This window comes from Aspergillus uvarum (genome assembly GCF_003184745.1).
Source record: "Aspergillus uvarum CBS 121591 unplaced genomic scaffold BO82scaffold_11, whole genome shotgun sequence".
NCBI classification, from domain to species: domain Eukaryota; kingdom Fungi; phylum Ascomycota; class Eurotiomycetes; order Eurotiales; family Aspergillaceae; genus Aspergillus; species Aspergillus uvarum.
Genome location: NW_020291308.1, coordinates 519,463 through 532,507, shown reverse-complemented (window position 1 = coordinate 532,507; position 13,045 = coordinate 519,463). Strand labels below are relative to the sequence as shown.

The 13,045-nt window shown below is 54.5% G+C and overlaps 6 protein-coding genes across 6 annotated transcripts; 4 read left to right on the top strand and 2 right to left on the bottom strand.

The window, feature by feature from the left end:
* The first annotated feature begins 24 nt into the window (after positions 1-24).
* On the top strand, positions 25-3,356 carry BO82DRAFT_390195 (putative C6 transcription factor). Its single transcript, XM_025638502.1, has 4 exons — positions 25-458; positions 556-1,054; positions 1,107-1,869; positions 1,920-3,356. Exons 1-4 carry the CDS (start codon positions 315-317, stop codon positions 2,998-3,000), a joined length of 2,487 nt encoding a protein of 828 aa, XP_025494682.1. The 5' UTR covers positions 25-314; the 3' UTR covers positions 3,001-3,356.
* A 990-nt stretch (positions 3,357-4,346) lies between these two features.
* On the top strand, positions 4,347-5,930 carry BO82DRAFT_276994 (uncharacterized protein; the record flags this gene model as incomplete). Its single annotated transcript, XM_025631167.1, has 3 exons — positions 4,347-5,001; positions 5,134-5,774; positions 5,847-5,930. 3 exons carry the CDS (start codon positions 4,347-4,349, stop codon positions 5,928-5,930), a joined length of 1,380 nt encoding a protein of 459 aa, XP_025494681.1.
* A 953-nt stretch (positions 5,931-6,883) lies between these two features.
* Positions 6,884-8,067, bottom strand: BO82DRAFT_277209 (MBL fold metallo-hydrolase; the record flags this gene model as incomplete). The annotated part of the gene is made up of 2 exons (XM_025631174.1): positions 6,884-7,265; positions 7,523-8,067. 2 exons carry the CDS (start codon positions 8,065-8,067, stop codon positions 6,884-6,886), a joined length of 927 nt encoding a protein of 308 aa, XP_025494680.1.
* Positions 8,068-8,548: 481 nt separating this feature from the next.
* On the top strand, positions 8,549-9,842 carry BO82DRAFT_329888 (putative 3-hydroxyacyl-CoA dehydrogenase). The gene is made up of 3 exons (XM_025633079.1): positions 8,549-8,636; positions 8,704-9,014; positions 9,082-9,842. The coding sequence occupies exons 1-3, from the start codon at positions 8,567-8,569 to the stop codon at positions 9,613-9,615; spliced, it is 915 nt and encodes a 304-aa protein (XP_025494679.1). The 5' UTR covers positions 8,549-8,566; the 3' UTR covers positions 9,616-9,842.
* Positions 9,843-9,928: 86 nt separating this feature from the next.
* BO82DRAFT_390192 (DUF4202 domain-containing protein) lies at positions 9,929-10,622 on the top strand (the record flags this gene model as incomplete). Its single annotated transcript, XM_025638501.1, has 1 exon — positions 9,929-10,622. The coding sequence occupies exon 1, from the start codon at positions 10,026-10,028 to the stop codon at positions 10,620-10,622; it is 597 nt and encodes a 198-aa protein (XP_025494678.1). The 5' UTR covers positions 9,929-10,025.
* Positions 10,623-10,698: 76 nt separating this feature from the next.
* Positions 10,699-12,190, bottom strand: BO82DRAFT_352029 (VIT1/CCC1 transporter family protein). Its single transcript, XM_025634577.1, has 3 exons — positions 11,868-12,190; positions 11,464-11,797; positions 10,699-11,408 (listed from the first exon to the last, which is right to left on the bottom strand). Exons 1-3 carry the CDS (start codon positions 11,932-11,934, stop codon positions 10,901-10,903), a joined length of 909 nt encoding a protein of 302 aa, XP_025494677.1. The 5' UTR covers positions 11,935-12,190; the 3' UTR covers positions 10,699-10,900.
* Between the last annotated feature and the right edge of the window lie 855 nt (positions 12,191-13,045).

The following is a 13,045-nucleotide window of genomic DNA, read 5'->3' as shown; positions in this document are numbered from 1 at the left end:
CCCCCCCCCCCCCCCCCCCCCCCAGGTACATCGCCGCCGCCTACCTTCCCTTTGCCGTTGGGCCCACGTCGGAACGAACCCTGAATATGTCGAACGTGCTGTCTCGTCAGGTGTCCTATCAATATCTCAAAAACACCTGTGCCTGATGTCCTGGCCTTATTTCTGCCCCTCTTTTATCCTATTTACTTCGAAAAACAATCCTCGGGCCATATGCAACTTTCATGGCATGCCCCATTGACGATACGATACACCTTGGCTAGCATTGTGATCTTTGGATCAACCCATTCTTAGGGGCATCTGCCACGACCACCACCATGGCGACGCAATCATCCTCGAATTCTCGCCCTCACTTTACCAACCCATGGAAGGAAGCACCATCCACGGCTGTGGAGCCTTCCAATCAAACTCCTGATGGCCGCATCGCGCATACATTGACCGCTTGTACCCGGTGCAGACAGGTGCGTGTCTTCCCCCGCTTACCCGCCACCCATACCCTGCGCGATCATTTTACCTTCGAGAGCAGTAATATGAACTCCCCGCTAATGCCTTTAAAAGCGAAAATCTAGGTGCGACCCAGGGATACCGAGATGTGCGCCATGCGAGCGCAGCAATGCGAAGTGCGTATATTACGATTCGGCCCGTAAATGTACCATATCAAGGACCTACATTATCTCGCTCCGCGAAAAAGCTCGCAGGCTTGAGAATGAACTTGCCGAGCTTGAGAAAGAGTTTAAGCATGCTGCAGATGCCGAACTCATGGTGCGGGGAGCCGGTCGCATCAGGTTCAAGGAAAATGACGAGTCGAGATACCTCGGGCCATCGAGTGGCATCGCCATGACGCGATTGGTTATGGAGATGGCCAAGCAAAACACAGACTCGAAGAGCATCAAGGATGTCGTTCCCGAATTGACCGCTCAGGAGATCAAGCATGCTTTCGCAGCCGAGAGCTCGAAGCCGACCTCCAAAGTTTATCCCATGATTAGCTCAGCACCTCAAACCAAACTACCCCCCAAGCACAGAACCTACCGCTTGATTGATGTCTTTTCTGTGAAGGGTATGGCCCGACTGCGTGACTCCTGCTGGACTTTGGTTGACCTGCTCTTTAGCACAAGCTATGCTACCCACGCTACACGAACCAACATTTCGTCAAGATGTTGAAGAGGTTTTTAACGGGTCGGACGACCCGTGTCAGAATTTCCAATTACGAATAGTGATAGCAATCAGCATGCAAAAAATGAGCCCGGTGTATGCTGGGTTAGCGGACAGTTATTATCTCGCTGCGCTGCCATACCTTGAGGCATCACTAAGACGGAGGGATCTTCGTTCTCTGCAATGTCTGGCGCTAATAGCACAGTATTCGATGTTGACCCCCACGAGGACCGCCGCTTATTGGGTTGTTGGAATGGCTGTGAAGCTATGTCAAGACCTTGGACTTACCGATGAAGCGACTATCACTAGGTCGTCGGATGGCAAGCTCCTGGATCCCTTGGAAATCGACATGCGAAGGAGGATGTTTTGGATCGTCATATCCATGGAGTATGGTCTCTCGCATAGTCTAGGACGACCCAATTGTTACTCCGTCTGCCACGATCATATCAACGTCAAATTTTTCGAACCGGTAGAAGATCACAACATCACGCGCGAAGGAATACGCCCAGGAGCCAGAATAATTCTACCCAAGTGTATCGCAATACACTTCTTTAAAATGCGACTTCTTCAGGCGGAGATTCGACGCATTCTATATCTCAACAAGCGCGACACACCGAACAACGACCAAGATCCATGGTTCACGCAGATGATCAGAAAGATCGACGACTGGGTAGCAACCTGCCCTAAGAACGATGGAGGCAGCGGTCTCAGTGAGAAATGGTCAGCCCGATTCGTCATTCTATTCTTTGCTTGTGGCTGACATTGTCTAGGTTTCATGGTCGTCGGAACACAATGATTGTGTTCCTCTATCGACCATCACCTCAAGTACCCGAGCCTTCTGTTGACGCTGCGCGCAAATGCTATGAAGCATCCGTTTTCAATGTCGCCATGCACAAAGAGCAGGTCGCTACTGGTTCTGTTGATTTGACATGGATCTTTACCCAGTCGCTTTTTATGGCCCTGAACACCATACTTTGGTCCCTTTCTTACCCGGATATCCGGAGAGAACACCCGATCGACGAAGTGAAAGCCCACCTCAACGTAGCATTGGAGGTCATCGTACATGCAGCGAAGCGGTGGCCAGGAGTCGAATCCGCATTGGTCTTATACAAGAGCTTGGTGGCAGCTTGCCTTAGAGCCTACGCTACTCAGGAGTCTTTCGTGGTACACTCGCCATCCAACCATGCGACCCCATCTTCGCAAGAAGTTGCGACGCCACCGTCTGTTGCAAGTCCGGCGAGCACCTCGACGTCTCTCCTTTCACACAATCTTCGAGCCGGCAACTCTTCCATTCCCGACACGAGTACTTCTCCAGGCACATATTCTCGGGGCCCTTCGGCAGACCCATCCTTTCCTTATCCCCACGTGCCATCCACTGGATCGTCCTCGATCATGCCGATTGTGGAGCCAATGAAAGCAACCCACATATCGTCCTGGGATAGCCAGTTTACTCCTTCCCTTGTCTCTTCCTCCTCACAGGCCTCTTTCAGCCCGCTTTCATACAGAACGGCCTCATATGCAGATATGACATTCGACCCATCGACTCCCTACAACCATATGCCATCTATTGTCCCTGGCCTGCCCGGTTGGGATCCCAGCTTCAGCATGGCGTCCACAAGTGCAGGTCATCTGGCCTATGTCGATGCCACCGTGGATCCGATGAACTGGACTGACACGATCGGCGATCAATACTCCCAGTACTTCAATGGGGCATATCCTGTCCCCTCCTGGCGAGAACGAACGCTCAGCCACCAGGAGCAATTAGAACTCATGGAGACGCTAGAGGACAACATTCCGGACGTCTCTGCTCAACGACTGGTCCAGGCGTCAGCCACATTTTACCAGTCGTAATCTACGGATTTCGTTTTGTTTCCAGCATTGGCTCTATTTTTCCTTCGCTACTCACAGGTCTGGCCAATTGTGGGGTGTGGGAATTCATTGTTTTAATGTGGTTGCTATTTCTGCGTCGCATTTCTTTTTGTCTTTGTCTGTCATTCAATATACCCATGGGAAGCCAATGGGCTTCGTCTCTGGTGTTTGGAGCAACGCTTTTGCCAGCACTACTTCAGGAAACAAAAGATTCTTCTTCATGCTGAAATTCGGCATTGTTTTTGGCCGGTTGCACTGTGGAGATGCACGGTGGCGGTTCTTGTGTGTCTAGCGAACTAAAATGCGGAGGCACTTAGTTTGTAATAAATGACCCTCACTCATCAAAAAACGGTTTTCTGAAGGAGATTCGCCACTTCAGGATAGGCGTGCGAATCGATCTAACAGTGTAGTATGAGAAATGTCATGAGCTGATGAGAGAGGCTCATGGAGACGGCTGACGGGAGGAATTCAGTAGCATATTGGCTTATCAATGGAGAGAAGCAGTCCTCATTCGTTGGTGGTTGAAAGCGACTCAAGTTCCTTGCAATAATTAGAGTACTGTATGTACTGTACCCCGAGAGGAGAGGGAGGGCCGGAGGGGCGTATTCACCTGTGTTTCGGCCCGTTACACTTGAAAGGTAAAATGGTAATGTATCGGTATCGGTGGTGTATTAGTATTAGTACCAGTACCAGCGCAGTACGGGTACTGGTAGTGCCGCGGAAAATACGCCTGAAAGGGAAGAATAGCAGTTGCGGCCCTGAGCAGTAACTTACATAGCAGTAACTTCGTAACTTACGGAGTCGCAGCTGTCGAGAAAATGAGGGCGTAGATCACGTGCCCGCCGTCATTCAACATCTCGCCGTCCGTTTCTCCTCCAGTTGCGGATCAAAGGGCTTCTTCCCTTCCCCCATCGCCTTTCTTCATTTCACCCACCCCCCCCCACCGACTGTTTTTACTACCGCATATCATCACACCGCCAACCGCCTTTCCCATCATACGCTTGATCACCACATTCATCTGTGGAACTCGTTTTTCGCCCGCCATCGCCACGGTTCCCCTCGATTCATTGGAATGCGTGACTACTAGACGGTCGTGGAACGTCTTGCTCGGCCCGCTTGAGCGCACCTCGACCGGCGTGATCTGCCAACCTCCCCCCTCTCCCCCTCTTCTGTCCTTCACCCTGGACAGTCGACCTTAGAGCCACCGAAATCAGGTCCTGAGTTCCGAACATCATCGATATACACCTACCTCAGCCGATTTCGAGCCGCGGGCTGCTCGGGCTTTGGCCGACCTCCTCCTTCTCTCATTCTTCTCTTCCCGCACTCCCATGTCGGATCGCGCCTCCTCGGCATCATTTCGAGTAGGACCTCCTTCACCAGCATCTCCCGCTCCCGAGTCTCTCAAGGAGACTCCACAATTTCCAACGATCTCCTCCGATCAGATTCCTCAGACCCCGACATCACCTCCGTTGATGTCGGTAAGCGCTCATAATTATGCCACCCACTTCGTACCCTCGCAAACCTCACCTAGCCAGACGACCTCACAATCCACCAGTCTTTCATCCCCTCCGTCCTCTGCTCCGATGTCAAATCAGCCATCACAACAGCCGGTGGTAGGCGGGTCGGCAAACTCGTTCCCTACCCCCGCCAGCAGCGTGAGCGGACATATACCCGGCACGACTTCATTTGACGAACCTGATGCTCCAGCTAAGTTACTGGGGTCAGGGCCCTCAGAAGGAGGCGCTACCTCTACTGGTGGAGCGTTTGCGACCACCCAGAGAGCCGAACACAGACGGACAGATCATGACCGGCAGCCAGGAGGAGATTCGGAGGGCGTAGTCCGTGATCAAACCGCCACGGGATTACCCGTTCACAGTGATGCGATGGACATTGACAGAGAGGTGCCAGGCTCTTCTGATGGCAGCATGAGCCTTGAGTCGTTGCAACACGACTTTTCCTCGGCATTTCATCTCTGCAAAAGCTGTAAGAGTTTCCCCCAGTCCAGTCCCTAATCAAGCTGTTGCCGCTGCAGTTCGTAATGCCATTTGTCCCTGCAATCGTCCATTGTTGAGAATTGAAATTGGTTAACACAAGTGGCTTTCATGAATCCCACAGCCTACACTGCGACTGGTCCGGATCCGTCACTGGATTTGATTTCCTTGTACGGGCTAGGCCCCGTTGCAAAATCGGTCGCAAGAATGGATCCGGTGACAGGAGAGAAAATCAATCGGCTCCGGAAGTCTTACGAAGGCAAGCTCAAGGGGCTGGGACTTGCGGGGCGGAATAAACCTGTGAAGCATGAGCCTGGCGCACCCGGTGGACTGATACATATGACCATGTGGCCCGAAGAGGAATGGCAGAACCAGAAGGTGTTTGGCAAGGAGATGAAGGTGGCTGATATGGACTCTGCGTTGCACGCGCTCCAAATGAAGGCTATGAAGATGGAGCCCGGTGCGGTCCCCAACAGCGAACAATGGGAAGATGTTTTGGGTCACGAAAAACCGTCCAAGCATGCTGGCGGCGGCGGTGATGCAGGCAAGAAGGCCGTTGCACCTCCGAATGGAGCTCGAATGCAAGCGAATGGGACTCCTGGGCCGGGTATCTCAGACGCGGAACGGAGTCGACCCAGCCGGGGGCGCAAACGGCATTACGACGACAATAGCTTTGTCGGATACGGCGAAGGCTACGCAGATGATGATGATGATGGCGCATTCTACTCTGCTAGCGATGGCATAGGAAAGAAGAAACGGAAGAAGGTAGGGCCTTCGGGTGATGATGGTGCTTTGGGCTTCTGACATACTGATTGCTTTTCTCTTCACTGCATAAAGGACCATGCTTCGAAGATATCTACCCCTCTGCCTGACCGCAGTGGAAGTTACGGGGTAGGTATGTTTGGGATCGGGGCCAGATAAAACGAGCAGCAACAGCGAGCGACACAGAAGCAAGCTTGTCGGGATGGCAACAAAAGCACAATTGGCTTGTTCGCAATTCTTTTCTTTTTCTTTTTTTGTTCCCTCTCTGCTTGACATGCATCGTTTCGAAAATTCTTTTTTAAAGGCGGGGGACTGGCAAGGGCTTCCTGAAAGGGGGCCGACATGTCGGATTCGGATTCGATGTGTCTGACTGTCCCTCGAGACTCTATCATTTCTCCGTACATTTTTGCATCACGGTGCTGGATATACCCGGCTTTAACAGTGGGACGGCGTTGAGGAGCCATTTTAATTTATCAGTTGTGGAAATGGTTTCTTATTTGACCTCTGCTTTTCTATTCTTCCCTGTTTCTATGCTATGTCTCTTTCACCCTCGAATGGTCAGTGGCTTCCCCCATCCAAAGCTGTAATGACACAGTTGCACTGGCAGTCTTTGTTGCACTAATTGGTTTGTTGGCCATCTCGATTCACTTTCGTGTCTTTTGGATCTGTTATTTTTATATCTTTACCGGGGCTTGCAGCTGTGACCCGACGACAGCCGTTCACAGCGCCTCAAGGCCGGAGTGTACTTTCATCTTGCGTTACGGGTCGGGGTGTGCTCTCGCCACGGCTTACGTGTTGACTGACCGTGCAGGTAGTCTTTTTTTTCTTTTCTGCTTGGCAGTCTGCTTAGGCATTTATCTACCCATGAATGCCGTGATACATTACTTACTACTATTAGATGGATAGGAATGAATAGGAATGGAATGACTTATACTGATGCACAGTGTTGATTTTTGGCTGAGTAGACTACTGTTACAGTACAAGATGCTGAAGACATCACCCGTAGATGTTTCAAGCTAACGCATGCCATGGATAGCCCTCATCCTTCTCCCACAACTACAGACCACCTCCTTCCCTCCCTCTTCATTCCACCCATAGCAAGGACGCGAGAATCATCGAAACCAATACCCACACAACCCCTCCACCGTCCGGCCCCCCAAATCCTGACACCGATTCTCCGCCCACACCGTCCCGCCCTCCCCGAACTGATTCGCCAGGTGGCCCAGAAAGAAGTCCAGGTTCTCGCGACACTGCGGGAACTCGTCCCGGAAGAAGTCGTACAGCTCCTGGACGCCCGGCGGGGTGGCCGCGAACGTCACCTTCTCGGCGAACACGTCCAGGTACCGGCGCGTGTGGGCCAGGTCCGCGGCGCCGTCCAGCGACCAGCCCGCCTCCAGGTGGCCCGGGATGAGCTTGGTGGGTTGCAGCAGGGCGAGAAGATCGAGGGTCTTGCGCCAGCTTTCGAGGAGGGCGGGGGTTTCAAGTTCTTCGACCCTTTTTTTTTTGGAGGTGTGGTTAGTTTGGGTGTTTGGGGAGGTTTATGGGGAGGTAGTGGTTGCTCTTCCGAAAGGGGGGGGGGGGCACGGATGTGAGATCGGCAAATATAGTGAGCTGTATATAGGTTCCGAGGTAGGATTGTTCAGTACAGTACAGCCAGCACCATGCTGTACCCCTCCGGAGGAGGAACCTAGGATCTCGGCAATGCAAACAAGAAAAAAAGAAAAAAAAGAAAAAAAAAAAAAAAAACCTACCAGACATGCGTACTCCTTCCATACACCGTATCCCCACAGACGACCGTCCGCTCCGTGGGCAACCAGAACACCGTGTGATCGACCGCATCGCCCTGCAGCGGTCCCAGCAGGACCACCGGACTCTCGGGGGCCGCTTCCAACAGGAAGAAGCTGAAGGGGAAAGGTTCGGGCTTCCGCGGCGCGGCCGGCACGTTCTCCGCGCCCAGCACGGAGGGCCAGTAGGCCACCTTCTCGGCGTACTCGCGCTCGATGCCGGCGAGGACGTAGGGTGCCGCGTAGAACTTGGCGGCCGGGTAGGCGTCGAGGATGGGGTTGGCGGAAAAGAAGTGGTCCGGGTGGTGGTGGGTGACGAAGATGGCCTTGAGGTCGGGTTGCGGGCCCCCTGCGGCGGACGTGGTGGGGATCCAGGCGAGGACGGAGTGGGCGTCCGGGAGCAGGAACGGGGGGTCGATGAGGATGGCGGCGCCGGTGGTGGGGTCGGTGATTAGGGTGGTGAGGCTCGAGAGGCCTTTGGTCGAGGCGATGTGGTGGTGGGTTTCGAGCATCTCGTTTTTGTGGTGGTGGTGAGGATACGTAGCAGCTGGAGGTAAAGAAGGAGGCTGCAGTAAAGGACGTCGTACGTCAAGGTTCAGGGAACATCGTCCCCACGTACCGCCTTGTCTCTTTTTAAAGTGTTACCCCTCGTCTTTAGTGTATATCCGGATTCCCGGGACCAGCTGATGATTTCAAGGAACCACTGATCTACATACGTCGTGTGATCTCCGTGGATTCTTCAGCGGTGCAGCTGCAGAACCGAGCTCGGGAAATCCGCCTGTCATATCGCGACCCCCGGCTTCGGCTTCCCCACATATGACGAGGGAACACATGCAGATCCGTTCGTATACCGACGTATACCGAACCAGACTTGCGCGCATCATCTGCACAGACACAACCAAGGAAGACAAAGTATAACACGATTGACGCAGGATAAAGAGTTAAAGTCTGGCATCGCCCGCCCAGACAAGACACTGAGAAGGACCTACACGCCCAGCAGGTTCGAAGAAAATGGTTCGTTTTCACCCGGATAGTAGCCTCACAGCAGACTCATTGCGAAACAAAGTCATTTTGATCACGGGTGCGCTTGCCTCCGGACGAGCACCGGAAATATTATCCAAGGCAGACGCTAACCCAATCACAACCAGGAGGGGCCAATGGCATCGGCGCGAGTCTGGTGGAATACAGCTGCCAGCACGGGGCTTACGTCTGCGTTGGTGATGTCGCTGTCGCAGCTGGCACGAACCTCGTCGAGCGCGTATGCGCTGCATCGTCAACATCCACTCCCCCGAGAGCGATATTCCAAGAGGCCGACGTGACCGACTACCAGTCCATCCTCGATCTATTCGACGCCGCTTACAAGACCTACGGCCGCATCGACCACGTCGTCGCGGGGGCGGGAGTCCTGGAGATCGGAAACTGGTTCGACCCTGATCTCACGTTAGAGAGCGTGCGAGAGGTAAGATCGGAAGTAGACTACCTTCTCCCAGATCCGCTTGCGCTGACAGGGCACGAAAAACGCACAGACCCCCTCCACAACCGTCCTCGACGTCAACCTTCTCGGGACCCTCTATGTGGCTCGCCTCGCCGCCGTGTATCTGCTCCAGAACCGACCGTCGCACACCGACCGCTCCCTCACGCTCTTCTCCTCCGTCGCGGGCTTCAAGGAGACCCCAGGGATGTTCCTCTACCAGGCGACCAAGCACGGCGTCTTGGGGCTGATGCGCTCGCTGCGGCCATATCTCCCCGCCCCGGCGCACCAGCTGCGCGTCAATGCCGTTTGTCCGTGGATGACCGACACCGAGATGGTCAAGAACCTCCAGGAAGTCTGGAAGCAGGCTCAGCTACCGGTGAACTCTCCGTTGAGCGTGGCGACCATTGTAGCGGGCTTGATCACGGACCCGACCATCAATGGGAAGTCGATCTACGTCGAGGGGGGACGGGGATGGGAAATCGAGGACAATCTCGATCGCCTGGAGCCGGAGTGGTTGGGCGCGGAGCCATCGCGGTCATTGGCGCGGGGGCAGGAGTTTTTGGCACTTGGGAGTAAGTGGCAGTAAGCTTGATGTGGACTATGAATGGGTATTTGAGTATAACCCTACAGATCTAAGCTGTATGTACAGTACAGGCGAATCCCTCGCCTCAGAAAGTACCGTACTGTACAAAGAATCCATCTTTATCGATAAGGAAGGACAAAGCCCGCGTGCGTTATCGATAGCAGATAAAGTCCCCACCCACAGACCCGAGATCGGCCCAATCCCGTCCCCGGCATTTGATTACAGTATCAGAAATACTTAGATTAGGCTCAGGGCACTGCAACCAGCTTCTACTTCCCGTTTCTTCCCCCCCCGGCACCACCACCACAACTACCTACAGATCTATATACCCCCGGGCCATCACTCGCCAGTCAATCATCTGAACACCCCTCAATAAAAAAAGAAAGAAAGAAAAGACCCCCCCCCCAAAAAAAATGGACCCCCTCGCCCACGCCCTCCAGGCCATCGACGCCCTGCACAGCGCCGACCCCACCACCACCGCAACCGGCACCCCCAACGAACTACACTACGCCCAGCGCATGACCGCCTGGCTCTACCGGCACACCCCAGCCCCCGAGTCCCCCTCAGCAGCGCTCCAACTCGCCATCCGCGCCCAGCACCTCAAGCGCTGGGAGGTGCCGCGCGCGACCTACCCGGCCGGCAAAGCGGGGTACTACGCGTGGCGGACGGGGCTGGCGCGGCGGCAGGCGGAGCTGGCGATGGAGGTGTGCGTGGCGAGCGGGATCGCGGAGGCCGAGGCGCAGCGCGTCGGGCAGCTGATCCGGAAGGAAGGGCTGAAGGGGAAGGAGGTGGACGCCGAGGCGCAGGTGCTCGAGGATGTGGCGTGCCTCGTGTTCTTGGAGGAGCAACTCGAAAAGTTCCAGGGCGGGTATGAGGAGGACAAGGTGGTGGCGATCCTGCGCAAGACGTGGGGGAAGATGTCGGAGCGCGGGAGGGAGTTGGCGTTGACGGAGGTGCGGTTGGGGGAGAGGGGGCGGGAGTTGGTGGGTTTGGCGCTGGGGGATTCTTAAGTTTTGGGATGGGGAGATTTTCTTTGCGATGGGGTTGTTTATTGTTTGGAGTGTGGAGGGATTGGTCTAGGATGTATGTGAGATTTTTCATTATTATGTTGTTGTATGGAAGCATTAACGCCGGCTCTATATCCGTGGTATCTATATATTTTGTACATGTCATTAGGGCGTGAGTGAACTTTTGGTGTCGAAGACAAGGTGGTCGAGAGGGAAGTTGGCGTTGGCGTTGGCGTTGGCGTTGGCCAGACGAGTGTCAAGGTCTCTCCGGTGCAGTGTGGTTATACATCCCCCGCGTCGATCAGTCGCACCAGAGCAATGGCTGCCCCCGCCGCCACACCACCCACAAACACCATCTGTATGCCGCCCTTGAGCCCGGCCACGATGTTGTCGCGTCCGGTCCAGCCGCGCACGACACACGTCTTGATGTACCCGAAGGCCAGGAGCGTGACGGCCATGACGCCGATGCTCATGTACAGCGCGAGGATGACTTGGTTGACGAAGAAGTACGGGATGAGCGGGATGAAGCCGCCGACGAAGTAGCCCAGCGCCAGCGTGATCGCCGAGATCCAGGCCTGGTTGCAGTCGGGCTGGGACTCCTTGTGGTGGAAGCTGATGAGGAACTCCAGGAGACGCTCCTCCGAGGCGTGCAGCGAGTGGCTGATCTCGGAGATGACTTCGGCGGGGAGACGGTACGATGAGAAGATGGAGTGGACAATGGCGGTGGTTTCGGCAGGCGAGGAGGCGATCAGTTCCTTGGCTTCGCGGACGGTGGCTTCGTACGATTCGCTGCGATGACTGTTAACGAAGGTTTGAAAGGATGGTAGGGCAAGGAACAACTTACGCTTCACTCTTGGCTCCAACGTACCCGCCTAGTCCCATGGAGATGGCACCAGCGGTCAGCTCGGCCAAGCCACCCAGCACGACCACCTTGGTGTTTCCGAGAGCAGAAAGACCCGCGCTCAGCGCGAACGGCACGGTCAATCCGTCCGACAGACCCAGAATGGCATCGGAGACAATGCGGGGGTTGATGCGCGACCGTGAGCTTGTGCTGGTGCTGGTGCTGTCCACATCCGAGACGGGCGATGCTGGGCGGAAAGTGTCGTAGGAGCGTTGAGCCTCCAGGTCGCGGTTGACATAGATCTCATCGGCTTCGGAGTTGGACAACAACGGCTTGCCTGGAAGTATGGTATGTTAGCTTATGCTTTTAGGGCTGGAGGCCAAACTCAGGACAAGTGGGGCACGAACCGAATGGGCTGGAAGCTTCTTGTTGACTTCCAGGGAAGAGCTTTTGTTTGATGAAAAGAAGCGCCATGATGTGGAGATTGTGTCTGTTTTGATGATATAGAATGGAAGGATTTCAGGATTCGACAATGGGATGGTTTGTTGGTGTTGGTTGGCCTGAGGCCTGACGTCAGGACTGGACCAGCGGAAAAAGCGAGGCCGGATCGAATCTAGACCTTCGCTGCAATTCCGGTAAGGCTGGAAAAGAGGCAGTTGAGGTCGTCACAATGAATGATTCTGGAAGGTTTCTTGTTCGCTTTGATCTTCACGAGTACCCCTCATCTCATCTGAAGAGGAGTCCTTCCATTTATTTATAGGGACCCCCCCTTTGGATCCTCTTAGAAAACAACTTTTCTTCTTTACGTGGGAAGGCCCTTCCAGGCTGTCTGGTTGTCCGCCAATGAGAAAGTGGGTAATGGTCAGCGGGAGAAGATCATCCGCGGACCGCGCTCGAATTCCTTCGGCGTTAACCCAATACCCCGAGACTGATTGGTGAAACACCGCTATTGATGACATTCACCGGTCTGCTGAATGGTCAGTCCAAGCTGCTGGAGACACCACCTCGCGCGGACTTAGCTGATCGATACCTCTTGGAGGTAAAAAGGTGGGAATTTCCCGAGAGGGTCAACCACTGCTGCAGCCATACACCGAAGAAGGAGCTTGTCGAGATTCCCGCACCGCATCCGACACGGCTCGCCGCCTCACTTGGGTGTGTTAGGGGACACTGTGAGACTTCCTGGGCGGGGTTCGTGTCATGGTCCCTGGCGTCATGGTCGCGTTACAGTGTCTTGCCCGACTCTGTCTCATCTCCGACCCTGAGATCATCTGGATCAGCTCAAGCTTCATTGACCATCATCCCATTGTTCAAACAGCTTCCCTGTCATTGTTGACATCATGATCGATCTTGCGACATCATAGCACAGCCGCAGCACAAGGCACCAGTGCAGACCACGCTGTCTGAACTACAGGGGTGCTAGCATTTAGCATAGCATTTGCTTGCGCCGTAAATACGACCGCGCAAATGTGCTGGTGCTTCCCATTCGGCGAAGGCTACCTGTTTAGGGTTTTTTCTGCGCATGCTCACCACATCTCTGCAGTCTTCTGCGGATATTGCCCGGTTTCGGACACAGGCCGTAAGCTCG